Raw genomic sequence first — 21,888 nt, 5'->3', positions numbered from 1 at the left:
AGCTCTGCCCGGCAGGTTCACGAGGCCGCTGGGCAGGCAACGCAGGAGCTAGGTGGTGGGTGCTATAGACTGTCGGCTGTCTTTACAAATGTTTAACCACACAGTTTCAAACCGGGTAGGTCATGCCCGGGTTACAGGGTCCTAGCACAGACCAGCAGTCAGGGTGCAGGGAGGCAGGCCAGAGTCTTTGCCCCACAGGGATAGGCATGTGTCAGTCAAGTTCAGGACAATCATGGTAACTTGCAACAGAACCTCCTAATAAGCTCCTAGCTTATTAGAGCTTATTAAATCTGCTCTTTCCCTTAGTTACATCAGGTCCTCTTCACCAACTGGTCAAGCCTGCAAATAAAGCCAGAGGGTCTACAGCTCCTCGGTGGACACAGCCTTATTTTGGAGGCCCCAGATGTCATTCCAAGCACATGGGTCTGATCTCAAAACTTTACTGCAGGAAGAAACAAGCCACGGGGACCACCCCACTGATGGATCAGAGCACCCAGAGGCCAGGTCGATCCCCGAGGGTCACAGCCAAGAGTAGGTCAGTATAAGTGTTTCATGAGACTATAAAGGACCCAGATGGTAAAGCCATCTTCAAGGCCAGAGGATGGCAGGATGCATGAGACCCATGACCCTCACCGAGGTCCCAAACTCCTCAGTTGGACCTGTGGCAGACACAGCGATGCCAGCTGCAGCCAGCTGAGAGGCACTGATGAGACGGGAGGACTAGAATGGGAGAGGATGGAATTCTACCCCCTGGATCCTGCAATGACCTATCTGAGTTTTTGGCAGGTCACTTCTCCATTAATTCAATGGGACTTGTGCAAGATGGGAAAACTAGACCTTAAGAGAAACCGAGAAGAAAAGTAGGCTTCCCATCGGAAAGCAAGACGGACTCTCGTCACGAACCTTCTGGTGGGTCACTTTTTAACCATCCACCAGAGAAGACAGTCCTCTGAAAAAGCTGGAAGATCTAGGACCGAGGGTGTAAAAGCTACTAAAGGAAGTCATCTTCTAAGGTTGTACCCTGGATTCTCTGTAGGTGGGCAGGGAAGCCATGGGATGCGGGTGGGGCTCGAGCCTCCCTCAAAAGACAGAAACAGTCCGTTCTCTGGGATGCTGAGAAAAGCAGGCGAGTCTGGCAGATGTGGACTGAGGTGGCTGCGGACCCCGCAGCCCTGCTTTCTCGAAAGGTGGGAAACCCCTGGTCTCCAGAGGGAGGGAACCTCTCACGAATCACCCTCCAGGAGGAGCTGAGTCATACAGACTGCAGGCTGCACTAGGCAGAGGGGGGTGGGGGTGGGAGAGAGCGCTCTCCACCTAAGAGGCAGATCACTGGAATAGCCACAGATTTCAGGGAAGAGGGGAGGCGAACCCCAGGTACCAGCAGATGGCCGGATCACCACTAAAGTCCTCCAGAGGAGTGATCGCCCATCAGTTCTCAACCATTCTGCACCTCCTCTAACAACAAATTCAAAGGTTCTCCCTTGTACCTAACCAAAATCCTTCCCACAGCCCTCTTGAAGACGCTAGACTATTACAATGTGACAAATACAGACAAACCCGCTACACATATTCAGAAGTTTCAGCTCTTTCTTACAAGATACCTCTGAGGCTCCAGGAGCGAAGCCAGCCCTGCAGTGAGAAGTTCCCCTGCCACACACGAGAAGTCACGTCCACCTGGCTGCAAAACCAGCTGGGATTTGAATGCCAGGGTCAGTCCTAACAGAACAATCATTTAATGCAGAGGTCCCCAGCATTCCGGACTTATGCCTGAGGATCTGAGGTGGAGCTGACTTAATAGTAATACTTTGACCACCTGATAGAAAGAGCCGACTTATTGGAAAATACCTTGGTGCTGGGAAAGATTGAAGGCAAAAGGAGAAGAGGGCAGCAGAGGATGAGATGGTTAGAGAGCATCATCAACTCAATGAACATGAACTGGAGCAAACTCCGGGAGATAGCGGAGGACCGGGAAGCCTGCCGTTCTGCAGTCCATGGGGTGGCAAAGAGTCAGATGCGACTTAGCGACTGAGCAACAACAAGGTGCACGAAAAATGTGAAGCGCTTAATCCTGGAGCCATATCCTCGTCTGATCCGTGGAAAACTTGTCTTCCATGAAAACTGGTCCCTGGTGCCAAAAAAGGTCAGGGATCAATGAATTAATGGACATGGGAACCAGTCTCCTGGCCTTGCTGAGTATCCATTTCCCAATCCAAATGGACAGAAAAAAAGTTTTCAGTCTCATTCATGATCCTCTTACCTCCCATCACAGCAACTTTTATTTCCCTAACCATGACTCAGACAGAGGAAAAGAAGGAGGCCAGGACTGGCTGGCAAACCTGAGGAAAAGTCATAAGAAATGGGGTCCTTGGGGCCTCTCTGGTGTCTCAGTGGTAAATAATCCACCTGCCAATGCAGGGGACACTGATCCAGGAAGATCCCACATGTCACGGAGCAACTGAGCCCACGAGCTGCAACTGCTGCTGCTGCTGCTGCTGCTGCTGCTGCGTCACTTCAGTCGTGTCCGACTCTGTGCGACCCCATACACGGCAGCCCACCAGGCTCCCCCGTCCCTGGGATTCTCCAGGCAAGAACAGTGGAGTGGGTTGCCATTTCCTTCTCCAGCGAGCTGCAACTACTGAAGCCCAAACGCTCTAGAGCTCCACAAGAGAAGTCGCAGCAATGAGAAGCCCGCACACCACACCAGAGAGCAGCTCCCGCCCGCTGCAACTAGAGAAAAGCCCGCACAGCAACGGAGACCCAGCACAGACAGATAAATAAATAATTTTGAAAAAAAGAAAAGAAAAGAAATGGGCTCTTTGCCTTCCAGAGACACTTGTCCATCCTCACTGAGCATCGCTTGACATCAGGTTCGGGAATTATCCACTGAGATGCAGCTCTGCCCTGGAGGTCTGTCCCTGCCTGCCAGGTTCCATCCACTTCCCCGGCTGGGATGTGCACTGCCCTAAGTAAAACAATTCCTGGGGGACAACTTTCCGTTATGGGGTTTTACTGTTAACAATAATATTATATCATTCCAGACAAAGGCACATAGATTTTGGATAGCCTACATGTCGCTTCTCTCTATCTCTGTGAGGATAACAGGGGACTGGCTGATTTCTCCCAGGAGTTCTGTGTGTTCCTGGTCTCTGGAATGTTCCTATAAAATACCCTACCTTGACGGGCTGGGGGTCACCACCCACCCAGCAAGAGGTCTCTCAGGTGGGCCGTGGGTTGGTGATCACCCTTTAAAGGGGAGGAACATGAGATGAAAAAATAGGAGGGCAGAAAATGGCCAAGACCAGTGAGGTGAGATGTGGGGAGAAAGGCTTCTCTTTGCCTTTAAATCTGATCCGGGACTTTTCAGGAAATTAAACCCCGAGACTATGAGCATCAGATAGAAAACAGATGAGGTTAAAACATCGAAAAACTACAGCAGATTCCCTGGGCAGGCAGAAAGAGGGACATGTGTAAGCAATCACGGCCGCATTTCTGGAAAAGACCTTTTTATGTTTTTAATACTTAACACTTCATAACAGGGACTAATAGGCAGGATAAAAAGAAGGCTGCTCCAAAGCAACTTGGGGGATGAATGGTTTTCCAGACAACAGAGCAGGGGCAGGGAGGGTCTATTCCTCATCATGCCCACCCTCGCCCACCCTCCTCTACTCACCAGAGTCACTTAAGCCTGGGAACCCGGTTGGAGAATGGCATGAGGGGGCAGTCAGATGGACAGCTCCGCTGAACAGGGTGGGGGATGCTTAGAGCATCATCCCTGAAGAGAGTGGTACCCAGACTCCCAGGGTACCAGCACACAGAAGAAACGGGATCTACATGGACAGCTGGGGACAGAGCTGTCCAGGCAGGAGTTGCACCTGACATAGAAGAGATTCTCCAATGGGACCCTTTTCCCTCCCCTAAATATAACCTTTCATTCCCAGCTGCCTGGAATACACAGTCAGTTTCTCATCTATAATTTGGGGGTCACTGTACCCCACCTGTCTACCTAGAGAATAAGAATAATAACTTAAAGATGACCCTCCCCAAACAAGACACAATGGCACGGATACTGCTATATGCTTAGCAGGAACATGGGATTTGAGGTCACAGGGGTTTTAGCCCCGTCTTGGTTGATTGTGGCAGTGTTATCATGGACAAGGTGTACGATCATCCTGTGCCTCCGTTTCCCCATCTATAAATTAAGGCAGCAATCCCCAACCTTTCTGGCACCAAGGACTTGTCTCATGGAAGACAATTTTTCCATGGACCAGGGTTGGGGGGTGGGGCGGTGGTTTCGGGATGATTCAAGCACGTGACATGCATTGTGCAGTTTATTTCTATTGGTGGCTCACACAGTAAAGAATCAGCCTCCAATGTAGGAGATGCAGGTTCACTCCCTGGGTTGGGAAGATCCCCTAGAAAAGGGAATGGCTACCCACTCCAGTTATTCTTGCCTGGAGAATCCCACAGACAGAGGAGCCCGGTGAGCGACAGTCCACAGGGTTGCAAAGGGTCAGAGACGCCTGAGTGACTAACACTTTCACTTTTGTTTCTATTATTATTACATCAGCTCCACCTCGGATCACCAGGAATTAGATCCCAGAGGTTGAAGACTCCCTGAATTAAGGGTTCTGGATGCTCAGTGTTTCTCAGCTAAAGCTCTCTTGTCATCAGGGGTGGGCATGCTGCCTTTGTGTGCCACTGTTAGGGATATTTTAGGAGGTGGCATCGCTGGTCCACCGAGCAAGGAATGCCAGCCCCACCCCGATACACAGTCATGTCAGTGACCAAAAATGGCCCCCCAATTTCCAAATGCCTGGGGACAGGGGCTGTGGAAAAACGGCTGATACAGATAAGCAGTAAGTAGAACACCCAGGATGTGTCTACGCAGCCCCACACCCATGTGCGGCCCCCGAGCCCAGAGCCCTGGGCACAGCATCAAGTCGGCTCACCTTTCTGTCATTCATATCATCCCCTGGACTGTCATATTCACCCTGTGGGAGGAGAAAACAGAGACAAGGATCAAAAACAGAGAGACGGTTCCCTTTTAAATTTTCTAACGCCATCCCTTTCTTTCATTCCCATTTAAGAAAGGTCAAGGGCATGACCCAGAAGGAAACATTGGTCCACTTCCAAGGTCACCAGCACCTGCTGTGTGTCCTATGAGCTTACAGGGGGTGGCTCCCCTCACAAGCCTCGGAGCCTCCTGTACCTGCTCACAGCAAACGGCGCAGCAGAGCCCACCCTGGAAACAGACTAGCATGTCCAGGAAACCAGCCTTGCAACCCTTCAATACCCGGCAGAACCTCATCTCACGTATGCCCACAGCAAGGATGTCAGCGAGGAGAAAAGGTTACCTGGGAAATCTCATCAGGCACTCAGGGTACCCGCCCGGGGGTCTCATGTGGTACCACCATGCAGCAGATGCTAAAGTGACTGACAGGGTGGACAGGGCAGCCAGGGGGCACTGAGTTCAAGGGCCAATTGAGGTCCTCATGAGTCATCTTGAACAATATCACTGTATCTTGTTATGGGACATTCATAACACTGCTTCCAGCCAATGAAAGCCTTAATTAGTTTCTCTGTTTTCTTAACCACAGACAGTAGAAGAAATTTGAGAGACCTCCTTCAAAAATGTCCAGATAGAGATGTGCTACATACACACGATGGAATATTACTCAGCCGTTAAAACGAATGAAATAATGCCATTTGCAGCAACATGGATGGGCTTAGAGACTGTCATCCTGAGTGAAGCAAGTCAGACAGAGAAGGGAAAATACCATATGGCATCCCTTATATATGGAATCTAAAAAGAAATGCTATGAATGAACTCGCTCACAAAACAGAAAGAGACTCACAGACTTAGAGAATGAACTTATGGTTGCCAGAGGGAAGCGACAGTTAGGCACTTTCGGAAGGTCATGTACACGTTGCTACATTTAAAATGGATAACCAACAAGCACCTACTGTATAGCACATGGAACTCTGTTCTGTTATGTGCCAGCCTGGATGGGAGGGGAGTTTGGCGGAGAATGGGTCCATGCATATGTATGGCTGAGTCCCTTCACTGTTTACCTGAAACTCCCACAACATTGCTAATTGGCTATACCCCAATATAAAATGCTTTCGGTATTTAAAAAAAATAAAAATTTAAATTAAAAAAAGTCAAGATAGAATAAAAGACCTGACACTGATACTTAATACATGTTCCCATAGAAGGATGAGGAGTTTTACACCTAAATAAAACTATCACAGAAAAAATATTGCATATAAAATATATATATAGTACCATATAACACTATCATATAACTATCACATATAATATTACATACATAATATCACGCATCACTCTCTATCATTTGAGGGCCTAACGGTCCAGGCTGTGTATCATCACAGTCTGGGACCTGCCTCCCCGAATCCACCTTCCCCATCTCTCTTGTAACCAGCTTCTCACGCTTTCCCCAAAATCAAGGCAGGGAGTGCAGAGGAGGCTTAGACAAAAACATCCAGTTGTTTTGAGACAGTTTGAGACAACTGGCAAATATCAAGCTGGGGATCACTGTCTTTCACACATAGTCGGGAACCAGCCAAGGCGGTTCAATGCCACGGTTCCCTCCTGCCTGCATATTCATTGCTGAGTTGCCATCAGGGCTCCACCTTTTGAGTGGTGGAGGTGGTACTCACATCATGCAATGGGTAGGCAGCCTCATAGATATTGTTTGCTATCAGAGAGTTAATACCTGCAGAAGAAGAAAGATGAAAATGGTCACTGTAGGACAGGACTTCTCACCTTGACCTTGGTCTTCTGAGAACCGGCCCCGGCTTCCAGATTCTCCCAGGCAAGAAGTTTCTTCCACACTTTACTTCTTAGTATTAGAACAATTTTTTCATTTCCCAAATGCAAGGTTATGATTAAATATCAGGCATTGTGCTGTGATTCAGTCCCTAAGTTGTGTCCAACTCTTTGTGACCCCATGGACTGCAGCACACCAAGCTTCCCTGTCCTTCACTATCTCCCAGAGCTTGCTCAAGTTCATGTCCATTACATCCAACCATCTCATCCTGTCTCCCCTTTCTCCTTTTGCCTTCAATCTTTCCCAGCATCAGGGTCTTTTCCAATGAGTCAGCTCTTTCCATCAGGTAGCCAAAGTATCAGAGCTTTGGCATCAGTCCTTCCAATGAATATTCAGGGTTGACTTCCTTTAGGATTGACTCTTTGATCTCCCTGCAGTGCAAGGGACTCTCAAGAGTCTTATCAAGTAGGCTCTCTCAAATGTCATGTCCGTCCTGTCCTCACACACTCGGATCCCTGCAGCCCCCAAACCACCTCCACCACCTCCTCCTTCTCCTGCTCGGCAGCCACAGCAGCACAGAAGAATATCTGTGTTCAGGGTCGGCATAGGAATGACCATGTGGATGGATCACGGTCATTATAACCAACAAAAGTATGCATCAGTGCGTCCCGCCACGTTTTGCCTGAACCCATTTCTGGCTCCCTCACTGTTCCTTCACAGGACAGCACCAATTACTGCCCGTGACTGACCTGTCTGTACCATTAGATCTCACAGTGTGATCTGAGGAATCCCATCTGTCCCATTACCCTTTCAGGGGGGATCCATAAGGTGAGAACTATTATTTTTAAATATTTATTTATTTGGCTGAGCTGAGCCTCAGTCGCTGCACGCAGACTCTCTTGTTGAGGCACAAGAGCTCAGTAGTTGCTGTGGCATGCAAGCTTAGGAGCCCCTCAGCACATGGGATCTTAGTTCCCTGATCCGGGATTGGACAGGAGTCCCCTGCGTTGTAAGGCAGAGTCTTAACCACTGGACCACCAGGGAAGTCCCATGACTTCCATGAATGATTTTCATAATAGCACTAAGATGTTATTTGCTTTTCCACTCCTAGTCTCTCAAGAGTCTACAGCGGAGTTTTATGATCTGTGACGACGTCAACCCTGACTGCTCACAGAACGGGGCTTGTGTATCCTTATGTTTTAAACTCTTCTCGGTTTTAGCTTCTAATACAATAGATACTGATCAATACAACCCACTTAGATGAAAATGCTCTGGGTGCTCTCGATAATCTTTTAAAGTGCAAAGTGAAGTTGCTCAGTCATGTCCGAATCTTTGCAACCCCATGGACTGTAACCCACCAGGCTCCTCTGTCCATGGGATTTTCCAGGCAAGAATATTGGAGTGGGTTGCCATTTCCTTCTCCAGGGGACCTTCCCAACCCAGGGATTGAACCCGGATCTCCTGCATTGCAGACAGATGCTTTACCGTCTGAGACACCAGGGAAGACTTTTCTAGTGCAAAGAGGGCCACAAAGCTGGGAAACCACATAACAGGGGATCTATTTCTTTAAAATCCTGACTGTATTCTACAGCACTGGGCGTACAGCAGACCCTACTAAACAGCTGTTACTGAAGGAGTGCTCCCATCTCTATAACTCCAAGATGCTCTTCTACCATCCCCCCTCCTTCATTCATGCTGTGATTCAGAGACTATAAAGAGCCTATAAGCTCTCTGACTCGGGACAGGCTGCCCCGGGTCGCTGGCTCGCAGATGGGAGGGATTATATCTCGACAGCTCAAGGACTCTGCCATGTGGGATGTACATTTGGTGTGGGGTAGTGGGGTGGGGAGGAGCTCGGGGGGAGGCTCTCTGGTACATGCTGGTTTCCCTGGTCTCAAACATGCTTTCTGCTCTGAACCACTCTTTCCAGAGAGGCTGTAGACAGCAGAGTGATGAGGGGGAAATCAGTTCTGGAGGGAACTATGTATGATGTCCAAATGCAAAGTCATCTGCATTTGCACCACTCTGGAGAGAGGACAAGGTTGGGTGGCGAAGTTCCACAACAGAGACTCATTAAAATTCATGGTTTTCCACCTCCTGTGCCCACTCAGAGCCCCACCACATGCTCGGAGCCTCAGAGGCTCTCAAACAATCTTCCTCCCTCCACCAGCCTCCTCTTCCTCCAACCATGCCACTCAGATTCCAGAGTCTAGCCAAGGCCCACATAGGAGCAGAGGCTGCAGGGGCGCCCGGCAGAAGTGGCCACTCTTTCAGTGCATTGAGAGCTGAGATCTCAGTGCTGAAGCATCACCCAAGGACCAGTCCTTTCCTGATTTTACATTTCCTCCTTGGCATACACAGAAAACATCAGAAATACCAGCGGGGGGTGGTGGGCCGCTGGAGGGTGGGTAAAGAGATTGTCGGCGGGGGAGGGGTGTCCAGGGTCTGAATGAGCTACAGATCTGTCTTCCTCTGGAGACTACAATTTCCCCCGGAGCATCATTAATCAGTTCAAGAGCCGTAACCACAGGCATAGGAAGCCACCCTACAGTCATCAAGGGGAGGGCTCCCAAGTCGGGAGGGGGCAGGGGGTGGTTCAAAGCGACAGAGGAGCTGTCAGCATGGATAGAGGCTGAAGTATCACAGGCCTGCAGGGCTCCAGCCAGACTGCAAACCGACTCACTGGCCACTCAATCCTTGCAGTCACGCCCACACTTTGGTTGCCATGGCAGCAGCATATACCCTGCAGACAATACCAGAAGAGCATGGAAGCTTTCAGCAGGTGTGGAACTCTCCTGCTAATTCAAGGCTGTGCTCAGCGCAATAGCCCAGGTCTGAGAGCACTGGGCTGAAGACCTGAATTCTTGGGTCCTGTGGCCCGAGCCTCGGAAAAGACCTCGAATCATCAGAGGTCTAAAACTACGCACCCTGCCTCCCGAGGGAAATAAAGCTCCTTGGCACTGAGTGCCAGGTTCACTTGTAGAACGCTGTTCACTGCTTCTTTGTTTGTTGTTTAGTCGCTAAGCCGTGTCCAACTCTTTGCAACCCCGTGGACTGTAGCCTACCAGGTTCCTCTGTCCCTGGGATTTCCCAGGGAAGATACTGGAGTGGGTTGTCATTCTCCTTCTTTGGTAGCCCCTAAAAGTCTGCAAGGTACCTGAGGCCAGGGAGCATGCCCCTCTCACTGGAGTCTCCTGCAGCTCCCACCTCACTCTGGGGAACACAGAAGGGGTCACGGTTGTTACCCGGTAAAGGAAGCATTCCTGTGGTGGGAGTGATCTCAGGATCTTTTCTCATGTATCACAGGCGTCCACCTTCCCACTACTCCAACGTTCTTTAGCAACCTGTCCCAGGCGGCTCCAAGGTAAAGAATCTGCCTGCCAAGCAGGAGACTTGGGTACCATCCCTGGGTCAGGAAGATCCCCAGAAGAATGAAATGGCAACCCACTCCAGTATTCTTACCTGGAGAATCCCATGGACAGAGGAGCTTGGCAGGCTGCAGTCCATGGGGTCACAAAGAGCTGGACACAACTAAGTGACTAAAGAGCAGCAGCAGCAGCAGCTGATGAAGGAATCTTACACGCTGGTTAACTAGTCTGCTTCCTAAGAGAGGAAGCGCAGACCAAGTATTTTTTGCCTTGGAGCCAAGACGATTCAGGTCATCAAACCAGAGCTCCACAACGCTGTAACAGACGATGTCTCTGCCTCGCTGCTGTGGGTCTCCCCTTTCTCAGGTGATAACATATGGGTCCTCCCATCAGTGGCTGCTGGGCGGAGGGAGGGGATGGCACACGAAAGGAGGAGGAGTGGGGAGGGGAAGAGGCATGCTGAAAGGTAACCACGTATCCACAGTTGCACCCAAAAATGAGCACCACTTTGGCCTCTCAACCACAGACTTCAGACACCAAAAATCTACTCCCAAACAAGCATGGAAATCAGTTTGAAAGAAGAAAATAATCAAACGTTTTCTTTAAAAAAAAAAAAAGAGAGAGAGAGAGAGTCTCTGCTTTGAAAATTGAAATTCTGAATTTTTCCCTTTCTTTTCAGATAATTGGTTCCATCATACACCACCCATCTGGCCAGAAACAGCAAAGCTTTCTTCTTCAGGATAGTATCCAAAGGCCTTCCTCCCTGCTCAAGACCCAGGGGGAGAGAGACCCCCTTTTCTGCCCTCTTACTCCCAGAAGTGGGGGGGCCCAGGCAGAAAGATGGATGTTTTCCGTTCCCTCTCTCCCCAAAGAGAAGTGGTACCTCAGCTCACACAAAGCATGGCTCACCAAGGACCTCTTTACTGATCCCCAAAGTCCCTTCAAGTCACCAGCCTCTTCACACCTGTTGCTTAGAACCATACTCCCCCGGGAAAAGGCTCATGTTTTCTCTCTGCCCAGGACTGGCCCTGGCTCTGCTGACCCAGCCAAGCCCAGCAACACCACCTCTCTGCATACACAGGGGCAGGGTCAAGGACCAGAGTAGGGTGGACTCAGACCCTGGGGCTGATACCCAAAAACTCCCTCATAATATAGAACCTGAGCTCTCTCATTTAGCTTCCAAGACATCTCTGGTTTCTTGGGCAGGAAGCACAGTCTATGGTCTGCCTCCCAAAGTGAGAATCTCATGAAATCTACCAGTGCCACCGGGTGACAGGGTATCCTCTGTCCCCCAGCCCTGTCCTCTCCAGGCCAAGCATCGAGGCAGGTACTCAGAGGGACGGCGCTTATTCCTGAAAACTCATTTGGTTTTGATTCCTTGCCCCCCAGAACCAGGCCTGTTCCCCTGGCGTTCCGCTTTCATCCCTGTACTCTAGCCGGACATAAATCTAAACCAGAGCCCCCCAGACGGTGCATTTAACAGAGACTATATTTACCCATCACCAAATTGTCTTGACATGTGCTTAATTACTTAAATGTCTTTAATCCCAAGCCTTTTCTTCTAACAAAATATAAACCATCTCAGCTGGATGAATGATAAACCAGATGTTTACAGCACACAACACAGCCTGGCTTCAGTCAAAATAATTGAGACATCGTCTCCCGAGCAGGGAGGGGAGACGCCCAAAGCATACATTTGTTTAAATGCTCTGACACCAATATGTCCATGAATACATAGCTCCATCAAGCTGCTATTTTCTGTCTGTGAAAAGGCAACAGTTTCCATGAAGGAACAGAAAAGGTGTTGGTCAAGGAGATGTGGTCTTCTTTCCACGGTAATGAGCACTTGAAAGGCATTCCAGGATGGGGTGAACTTGCACGGCCTTGACCCTGACGGCGGATCTTATGTTATGTGGATTAGGTGGCACCGTGTCAGGCTGAGCTAAGTTTGTGATAGCTCACAGCCAACAACAACAACATCACAGTCAGCCGCCATCCTGAGGACCCCAGACTCACAAGCACACCCAGGCTCTGGATGTGGTGGGTGCATCAGCCCCCATCCCTCACTTCCCAAGTGACAAAGACACAAAGAGTGAGTTTTCTTGGGGAGGTTACAGGAGCTGTTGTTCAGTCGCAAAGTCATATCTGAGTCTTCGTGATCCCCTGGACTGAAGCACAGCAGGCAAAGTGTTAGACCATCACCAAATGCCCATCCCTTTTTCAAGGTCAGCTCCCCTCTCTTCTGCTAATTTTTACCCTCTGCCCCTCCTTTCACTGAATAAAAAAAGAAAAACAAAGAAGAGAGAAAATCCAAGCGATGGTACTGCTGGCCAGGACCCTGAAAGGGACTGAATACTGAATGCCCATATAGCAACTGTGAGAAAAAAAATCACAAGAAAGATTAAGCTATTCACAGAGAAGACGGCTTCATTTGAAGCTAGGGTCTTCATTCACAGAAGCTAGAGTCAGATCCCCAGAAGGCGAGCACGTGGGCCACTCTCCCCACTCCTGGACACAGGCAGGGTAGGAAGCCTGTGGTAGCTCATGGTACACTCGTCCTGTCTACCTGTAGAGTCCCTAAGAGGCACCTGGGGAGCAGGTTAAAAACACAGTTTGTGCACCTGGAGGAAAGTCGGTCTCTCTCCGGACCTGACTGGCTCCCACAGAAAGACCATGTTGCTGCTTCCGATCAAAACCTAGGGAATATCAGCGCTTGAAAGAAACTTCAACAACATGGAGGGGTCCTTCCTTGGATTCAAAGGGGGAGAAACAGGCAAAGTGAGGAAACATGACTTGACCACATGTTGTTGGTCCCATAGCTGGAACTGGTGCTTCCCCAGCCTCTCCCGCCTCTGTCTCCTTTAGAAAGGTACCCTCTCCCCTTCTCCACTGGTTTCTCCTGGGTCCGGCAGGTCAGAAGGAGGTAGGAGCCTCCTCTCCATACAGTCACCTGCTCCCGTCCTTAGCCCAGTTCTGTCCGTCTCATCACCAGGAACCCCTCTCCTGTCTCATGGATGCAGAGATGGTAACAGCTCCCCTTTGCTGATTCTAGGTCACACACTGCCCTGGCATCCCCAACCCCCTACCTGCACCTCTGTAAATGGTCTCTCTGATGATACTCTTGTCTTGAACGATGCTCATTTGAGTGAGTCCTCTGTTCCTGGTGGGACCCTAACCTGATTCTCTGCAGTGGCTGGCTCCTTTTATGCCTTCTGTATCACTTGCTTTCCCTGCAGGCATCTCTCTTGTCAGACAGTCACATGGCTTATTCACTCCTCTCAAATGTAAGATCCGCAGGGGCAGGGATCTATCTCTGACCTGTGCCCTACTCTAGTCCCCAGGTCTCAAACATGAATGACACACAGCGTATGAATAAATATTTGCTGAATGAATGGACATCCCAGTGGGAAAACCCGAGCTTCCACTTTCACTGGAAAATCTTACCCAATAACTGCATCCATTTGTTAACTAACTAATTACAAGATAAGTGAAGAAAAGCCAAGAGACTTGGGGTTCAACTGGGCTCCAGATCTCTCACTTTGGACTGGATGTTCATCTCTCTGTTGTGAAAGTAGTTAATATCCATTGAACCTATTCTGCATGGGAGTTCAAAGGATCAAATGAGATAAAGAGTGTGAAAGTGCTTTGCAAAGCATACAAGGACACACGTGGGAGGAATCCTTACCTTGGTTATAGGGAGAAACCTATAGGTCTCTCTTATGTGCAGAGACCTCTTATCTTGTTATCTCACAATAGAGATAATCATGTTCTCACAATAGAGAACCCAGGAGAAAACATTATCTAGTCTCTCATGCAGCCCATCCCTCAAGGTCCTGCCCCTAATCACAGCAGAATCTTCCAGACCCTCCTTCAATGCCTTTTCCCTCTCTATCGCCAGTCCTAATGAGCTGGTTTTTCTGTATCCCAAATAGCAAGGCAAACTTTGAAAAAGCAGAACTCAAGGAGGGAAGTTACCTGAGTCCAGAATTCAAAAAAAACCAGACAGTGGGCAAAACAACTCCAATAACACTTTTATAATCCTCCAAGAAACATGAATAAATTTATGTTCTCAAGGACTATCCTGAATGGTACATATATTTACATATGCCTTTATGAAGACTCTGTGTTTGTATCATCTGTATTAGGAAGCAGGGAATTATATGAGAGACTTTAGAACAATTTCTATATAAAAAGATGTTGCTGAGGACCTTAAGTGCTACCTCACCAAATGTATTCCCTCTCACTTAGGTTCAAGGTCAAATTTGCAACCCAACTGCAGAAACTAGAGGGCCGTATGGTTTGAATATGTGTATTCTATTTTTTCCTCCTAGTTTCAACATTCTATTTTAATTTGTGCTTTTCCTGGTTCTTATTTTTTAATTTATTATTTATATTATGCTATTTTATTGTTTTTCTTGTAAGCTATCTCTGAAATTTTGTGGAACAAGACAGGAATATAAATAAATCAATACATACACCCTGCATATAGTATAATGCTCTGCAAAAGTAGCCATTCAGAAAAACATACTTTCTTCAAAGAAGATGACAATACCAGATGAATGGAAGTATGTCTGAATTATTATTATCTTTAGTCTTATTTTTCCATCTTCTATGAATAATTCTGATCTTTATCATCTTTTCCATCTCCTAATCGCTACTGTAATTGAGGACCGTGGCGAAGGGAATAAAGCTTTGTAAACTGGTCACAAAGGTAATGGTAAATGCCACATAAAGGGTAAATCTGAGGCTGAAAGATCAATGAAAATACCTTGGAAAACAATTCCACGCATGATCCCATTCTTCCTTTTTCTTTTACTTTTATGAGGCAAACCTCCTCTGGAGGAAATCTAAGCCAGTTCTAGCCCATTTGCGTTTCTCTATAAAACCAGAGAGAAGGGCAATAAAATCAAAATTGACCCACGGCTCAAAGGTCCACATTATCCTGAGGACTCACAATGTTATCACATTCCTCTTTCTTTCTGAACTTCTAAGTAAGACGGTAAGCCAGCCAAAAAGCTGAAAGGGTGCTGGATTTCCCCAGGCAGAAGTCAAAGAACCCGAGAATTGGCCTTCAGCGTCCTCCTCTGCTGAGAAACACAGTTCAGTCACACGTCCCTTGTTAGGAGCTAATAAATCATCAGCGACTCCCGTGGGAGCAGCAGCGCGTGAAGACTCAGCCCGACTCCACGCCTAGCTCTCTGCATCCGGACTGCAGCGGAGACAGGGCCAGGGTGAGGGAACCCAAGTTCTCGGCCCAGTTCTGACCGTGTCTCAGTGTGTGACCTTGAACGAGCCCTCCATCCTGTGCCTTTGGTAACTAGAGATAATTCCTGACCCACCAGCTTTCCCAGGCACCCATGAAACTAACACTGGACCACATTTTGGGGCCATGCCCCGCAGCATGCGGGATCTTAGTTCCCCAACCAGGGACTGAGCCCGCACTCCCTGCATTGAAAACTCAGAGTCTTAACCTCTGGACTACCAGGGAAGTCCTAACACTAGATAAATTATGATGATACTTAGCTGCATCCATGGGAGTTGGCTGCTCTGAATCTGTGTTCCTTTCGCCCTCTCTGTACAGTTCTAATATCATACCTACCCGATCATCTTATAATTATCTGTTTACATGTTTGTCCACACGGCTAAACTGACAGCCCCGTGAGGACAGAAATTAGGTCAAATTCATTTTGCCATCTCTCAGTTTCTAAAACATTATTGGACACTGAGCAGGCACTTAATAAATGGTTTCTAAATGTCAAAAAAGAAAGAAATTGTTGAAAACGACTCAACAACAAAATCCTTAAGATGTCTGACTTTGTGGCATCACACACACACACCCCCCCAGATCCTCAAAGATGGGAAATAAAAACTTGCTGTCGTAAAGCAGAAGGTCTAATGACCTTTCAACCGTCTAGAGGCTGCCCACAAAATAAACTTCAGTTTTTAAGGACTTTCCAGGTTACAAAACAAACAGTTTTCTATCCAGTCTTTACAAAAACTTTGCAAGACAGATCATTCTCACCCTGATTTACCTAAAAGGGAAAACTGAGTTGGAGAGAATTGAAGTCATTTGTCCACAAACACCCATCCTTGGGAACTCACCAGTTAACTGCTGTGAAACCAGCCGGCTGGGCATGTTTAATTAGTTCAATAAAGTAAGTCAACTGAGTGGAACACCCAGGGCAGCCAGCCAGGTGCACTGGAGGATAAAAGACGACCCAGACACATCTCAAGGACTGTCTTGGGAGTCTAAGCCACAGAACATAGTCATCAAGAAAGACACGAAACTTGATGGGAGTTCCAAGGAAAGAGCATACAAGATGAACCAGGGCACAGAGATGTTCGGTCTGGAGGGTGGGCCCAGATGAGACGTAGGGTAGGACATTCCAGCAAAGGGAACAGCGAAAGTAAAACCGGAGGGTAGTCATGTTAACAGGCAGAGAAGCGGGAGAGACAGAGAGGGCAAAAGAGGAAAGAGATGGAAATGGACATAGCGAGACACTGATTTCAAGGTTCCGGGAACATCTCAGCGGAGGTATCTAGCCAGTCGCTACAAACATGGGTGTGGAATGGGAGAGAGGAGAAATAGGAATTCAAGGCTATAATTATTCTGTTCAGAGTAAGAATGAGGAGGCCAAGGAATGTGGAGAAGACAACCCTGAAAATGGGGAAGGAGGGAGAGGAAGCAGAGTGTGGTCCAGGAGGAAGAAACAGAAAGACAGATTTTAGTGGATCAGTGGCCCCTCCCTGGATCTCAGCTGCCAGAAGATGGAGGTTCAATGCACAGGTCTTCATTCAGTAAATGCAGGAAGATGAAGGAGGAGGAAAAGGCCATGAAATGCGGGCAGTGAAAAATCACTTGTGACACCCGAAGAAGCAGTTTTGGTCCAGCCAAGGAGGATGTAAGGCAAGTTAATACAAGTGAAGAGTGAACTGGATTAGAAATGATGGCAAATTCCAGGACTTTGACAGTGAAAGTGAAAGTCACTCAGTCGTGTCTGACTCTTTGTGACCCCATGAACTATACAGTCCATGGAATTCTCCAGGCCAGGATACTGGAGTGGGTAGTCTTTCCCTTCTCCAGCGGATGAAGATTCCCACATTGCAGGCGGATTCTTTACCATCTGAGCCACAAGGGAAGCTCAAGAACACTGGAGTGGGTAGCCTATCCCTTATCCAGGGGATCTTCCCAACCCAGGAATTGAACCGGGGTCTCCTGCATTGCAGGTGGATTCTTTACCAACTGAGCTAAGTGATGGCAAATTCCAGGACTTTGACAGAGGCCACAAGAAAACACAAGACACATCTTCTGATCTCTTGCTGCCTCTGGTGGTCCTCAGTTATTGTCGTTGTTCAGTTGCTAAATCATGCTAAGTCACAAAGTCTCTGCAATACTATGGACAGCAATATGCCAGGCTTCCCCGTCTTCCACTGTCTCCTGGAGTTTGCTCAAACTCATGCCATCCAACCATCTCATCCTCTGTTGTCCCCTTCCCCTCCTGCCCTCAGTCTTTCTCAGCATCAGGGTCTTTTTCAGTGAGTTGGCTCTTTGCATCAGGTGGCCAAAGTGTTGGAGCTTCAGCTTCAGCATCAGTCCTTTCAGTGAATATTCAAGGTTGATTTCCTTTAGGATTGACTGGTTTGATCTGGCTGCCTACTTTATTATTCCCTAGACTTTTCTCTAAATGACTCTTTCAACTCAAAGCTGCCTCAAAAGTGAAAGGTCAACCACCTCAGAGTGACAAGCGTTCTGAGGGATGAGTAACAGCAGCCCCTTTGGAAAGAGCCTCCCACCTGCAGGGGGCCCTTATGGACAAGACGCCTGAGCATGGATGTAAATTCATGGTGTCACCCCACCATCACCTGTGTCCCTTCCATCACCCACCCGTGTCCCAACCGCCTATCTGGTACCCAAATGCTGGGGGTCCTGTTTCAAACACAAACACGCCCAGATTCAAAAATCAAACCACAAGGCAAACAGGTTCAGTCAGACATGGTGACAAGGATGCTGAACTCAGAAGAGGCATTTTCAGACTGATCCGCCCTCCCTGGTGGTTAGTTTCTTTAAACATCAAGGCAGAGTCTTAGACTAAAAGGCCACTGAGATGTCTTTCTTCTCAAAAATGAATAAAAACCAGCCATGATTTGGGCAGTTATTAAAACATTTTGGAGATAGTGAAAAGAAAGCAGCTGAACTTGGGATCAAGTGGAAGGTGTCCGCGCAGGTTCAGGGAAAGGAGAGGAAGGACAGAAACCCGGGGTGAAGGCTGGGGGGCAGCCCCAGCCCCACGAGAAATGGGACCCCCTCTACACCTGGGGGCAGGTGGGGCACCCCCTCCATCGTCTGTTGAAAGAATGCCCTGGCCCCCCATCAGCACGGCCCGCAGTGGGAGGGTCCTTACCCATCGTGTTGTTGGCTCGAGAGCAGGTTGTGCGCTTCAGGATCTCGTGCACCTGAAACAGACAAGAGTGAGGCTGTGAGCACCTGAGCCACGTGCTGCAGCCCTGGCCTGGTGTGTGTGTGTGGAGGGCTGGGGGTGGTACCCAGGCAGGTGTCAGCTCACAGACTCCCGGTCAAGCCCATTCAACAGAGCATCTAACCTCCTCACATACACACCACAGCTTGCCCCTCTCCCCCCAAAAATGAAGGAAAGGTTGTATGTTGACTGAAGTTACAGGAGGGAAGGGGACCCCAGACCCACACCCCTCTGCGAGACTAGAGAGGACACTTGAGGGGTGGGGAGAGGCAAGGAGGAGGGGTGTCCTCCCCACCAGCCCCAACAGCAAGCTCCGGGCGGGTCCTGAGGGCCCGTGGTCCCCTCTGTAACGGAGCTGTCTCTTGGAGATGTTTGGAGGAACCATGAAAGTGCTTTGGGAATTGGAAAAAGGACCCCCTATATCTTGGTCACTGGGAGTATTACTTCTCTGCTTTTTGCCTGAGCATCTTGCCTCCCTAGGCAGAGTAGGTCTCCCAGGTCCTCAAGACTCCACATCTCAGAGAGCACCTTGGCCACATAGCAGATGGCTGCCCAAGGACCACTGCTCATTAACAGATCAACAGTCCCTGAGTGGGGAGCTTGCATGGACCCTGTCGCTCACTGTAAGGGCAGAGTGCTGAGAGCATCCGAGCCAAGGAAGCCCAGGGGGGCAGCATAAACCTGCTGGCCAATCAGTGCCCTCCAGCAGGTCCCAAGCCTGTGCCCAGCTCTAAGGAGATGCCAGGGACAAAACTCTGTGCTGGGACATGTGACTGGCCTGCCCAGATGGCCACAGCGAAGAGGGCATGAGGAGATGGGACTAAGGAGATGCGGGCAAGGTCCTCAGACCAAAGTCCGGGTCAGAGCAGACCCCAAGACAAACCTCAAGCCTCTTTCTCCCTCTGTCACAGAGTAGGGTAGACTGGGGAATGAGCAGAAGGGGAAGGAAGACGCCTCCAGGACAAGAAAAGATGTGTTACTCCATCACCATTCACACTCCCACATTCCAGCCACAGACCAGAAGGAGTGGAAAATAAATGACTTCCAGCAGAATGGGGCCCAAGAATGTTTAATTCACTTATAACACGGTGCCGTATTCAACAGCAATAATAATTAGGAACAGCATTTATATGGCAGTCCATTATTTTACAAGCACTTTGCAATTATCGGGTAATTTCCACGATTCCCTATAACTTCCCCCCCAAGACGTGGGACCTGAGCCGTGGTGAGAGTTAAACTGCTTGTAACAGCATCAATCAGGACAATGGGAGGTTCATGCTTTTTTCCACAGGCAGATAAAAGAAATCATATGCCCGTTTTAACTCTTCTAGAACACTAGGGAACTGGAGTGTTTTCCTGCCCATTCTGCAGGCAGTCAAGGCTATGTTTTCAGCATGACTTAGAAATGTTCTGCAGCTTCCTGCAATCCTCGGTCCTTTCTCACCCTGCTCATCACCCTGCTGACATGGAAGCCCCTCTAAGTTGTTGCTGTCGTTCAGCCCCTAAGTTGGGTCCGACTCCCTGTGACTACAGTACGCCAGGCTCCCCTGTCCTTCACGATCTCCCTGAGTTTGCTCAAATTCATGTCCATTGAATTGGTGATACTATCTAACCATCTCATCCTCTGCCACCCTCTTCTCCTCTTGCCCTCAATCTTTCCCAGCCTCGGGGTCTTTTCCAGTGAGCCAGCTCTCTGCATCAGGTGACTAGTACTGGAGCTTCAGCTTCAGCATCGGTCCTTCCAGTGAATATTCAGGGTTGGTTTTCTCTAGGATTGACTGGTTTGATCTCCTTGCTGTCCAAGGGGCTCTCAAGAGTCTTCTCTAGCACCACAATTAGAAAGTATATCAATTCTTTGGCGCTCAGCCTTCTTTATGGTCCAACTCCCACATCTGTACATGACTACTGGAAAAACCATAGCTTTGACTAGATGGACCTTTGTTGGCAAAATGATGCTTTGTAATACGCTATCTAGGTCTGTTATAGCTTTTCTTCCAAGGAGCAAAAGTCTTTTAATTTTGTGGCTGCAGTCACTGTCTGCAGTGATTTTGGAACACAAGAAATTAAAATCTGTCACTGTTTCCAATTTTTCCTTATCTATGCCTTGAAGTGATAGGACCAGATGCCATGATCTTCATTTTTTTAATGTTGAGTTTTAAGCCAGATTTTTCACTCTCTTCTTTCGCCTTCATCAAGAGACTCTTTAGTTCCTCTTTACTTTCTGCCATTACAGTGGTATCACCTGCATATGTGAGGCTGCTGATATTTCTCCTGGCAATCTTGATTCCAGCTTGTGATTCAATCAGCATAGCATTATTTTGCATGATGTACTTTGCACATAAGTTAAATAAGCAGGGTGACAATTTATAGCCTCGATATACTCCTTTCCCAGTTTTGAACCAGTCAGTTGTTCGATGCAAGGCTCACCCTTAATCCTCCTCCTTATTTGAAACCTAAGTCCTTCCCAAGGGAAACACAATGCTGTGTTTCCACTGTGACCAGCATTCCTGGGGCCCATCTTTCTCTCTCCTCTTCTCTCCGTAGGCTGGATGCTCTCCAGGTGGGTAGAGGACAAAGATATAGTGAACAGCTACAGACTGTGGCCGCAGAGTCCAGGCCCTAGGCAGATTTTCATTAGAATCAACCATCCTGCAAAATCCAGAACCCTGACTTTGAAAGGGAAAAAGGCAGTAGGTGAGCACTGGGAAATGCAGGGCATGCATGTATCCCACCTGCTCTCTAGACCCTGTGCAAACCCCCCAGCAATTACCACGGCAGCCACCCTCACTGCCCACAACACAGCTCACCCAGTTAGCCCCCATGATCACCCACGCTATACTTATTTACGGTTTGGATTTATTATATTTCAATGGATAGACTAGAAAATTTCAGGAAAGCATCATTCTGCATACATAGAGGAAATCAATTAACTTCTGCTGTTTACTAACATTTCCTGGGGTTTTTTGTTCGTTTGTTGGTTGGTTGGTTGGTTGGTGGTAGTTGTTGCTGTGCAGTATTGCCTGTCCTGTAGCTTCTGAGATACAATACATTTTCAAATATGTATTTCAAATATTTAAATAGTTTAATAAAGCAACAAAAAAGACAGTAGAAGAACGGCTATCATCATGAATGTTGGCTTCTATTGAACAGGTTGGTAATTGTGTCCTTGGACAAACAGGCCAACTCTAACATTCTCTGACACATCAAATGCCCAGGACCCTTTGAGGATGAAAGAAAGAGTCACAGAGGCTC

The 21,888-nt window shown here is 48.3% G+C and overlaps 1 protein-coding gene across 1 annotated transcript in view; it reads right to left on the bottom strand.

Moving 5' to 3' along the window:
- ANO2 (anoctamin 2) overlaps nt 1–21,888 on the bottom strand; it is a 342,394-nt gene that overhangs the window by 230,062 nt on the left and 90,444 nt on the right. The window contains exons 7-9 of the mRNA XM_042247625.1: nt 18,562–18,613; nt 6,682–6,737; nt 4,950–4,991 (exon numbers count right to left, since the gene is read on the bottom strand). Coding sequence (XP_042103559.1) covers nt 4,950–4,991; nt 6,682–6,737; nt 18,562–18,613 — 150 coding nt within the window. The remainder of the gene's footprint in view (nt 1–4,949; nt 4,992–6,681; nt 6,738–18,561; nt 18,614–21,888) is intronic.

This window comes from Ovis aries, chromosome 3 (assembly GCF_016772045.2).
Source record: "Ovis aries strain OAR_USU_Benz2616 breed Rambouillet chromosome 3, ARS-UI_Ramb_v3.0, whole genome shotgun sequence".
Taxonomy (NCBI): Eukaryota; Metazoa; Chordata; class Mammalia; order Artiodactyla; family Bovidae; genus Ovis; species Ovis aries.
This window is presented reverse-complemented; position numbering and strand designations above follow the sequence as displayed.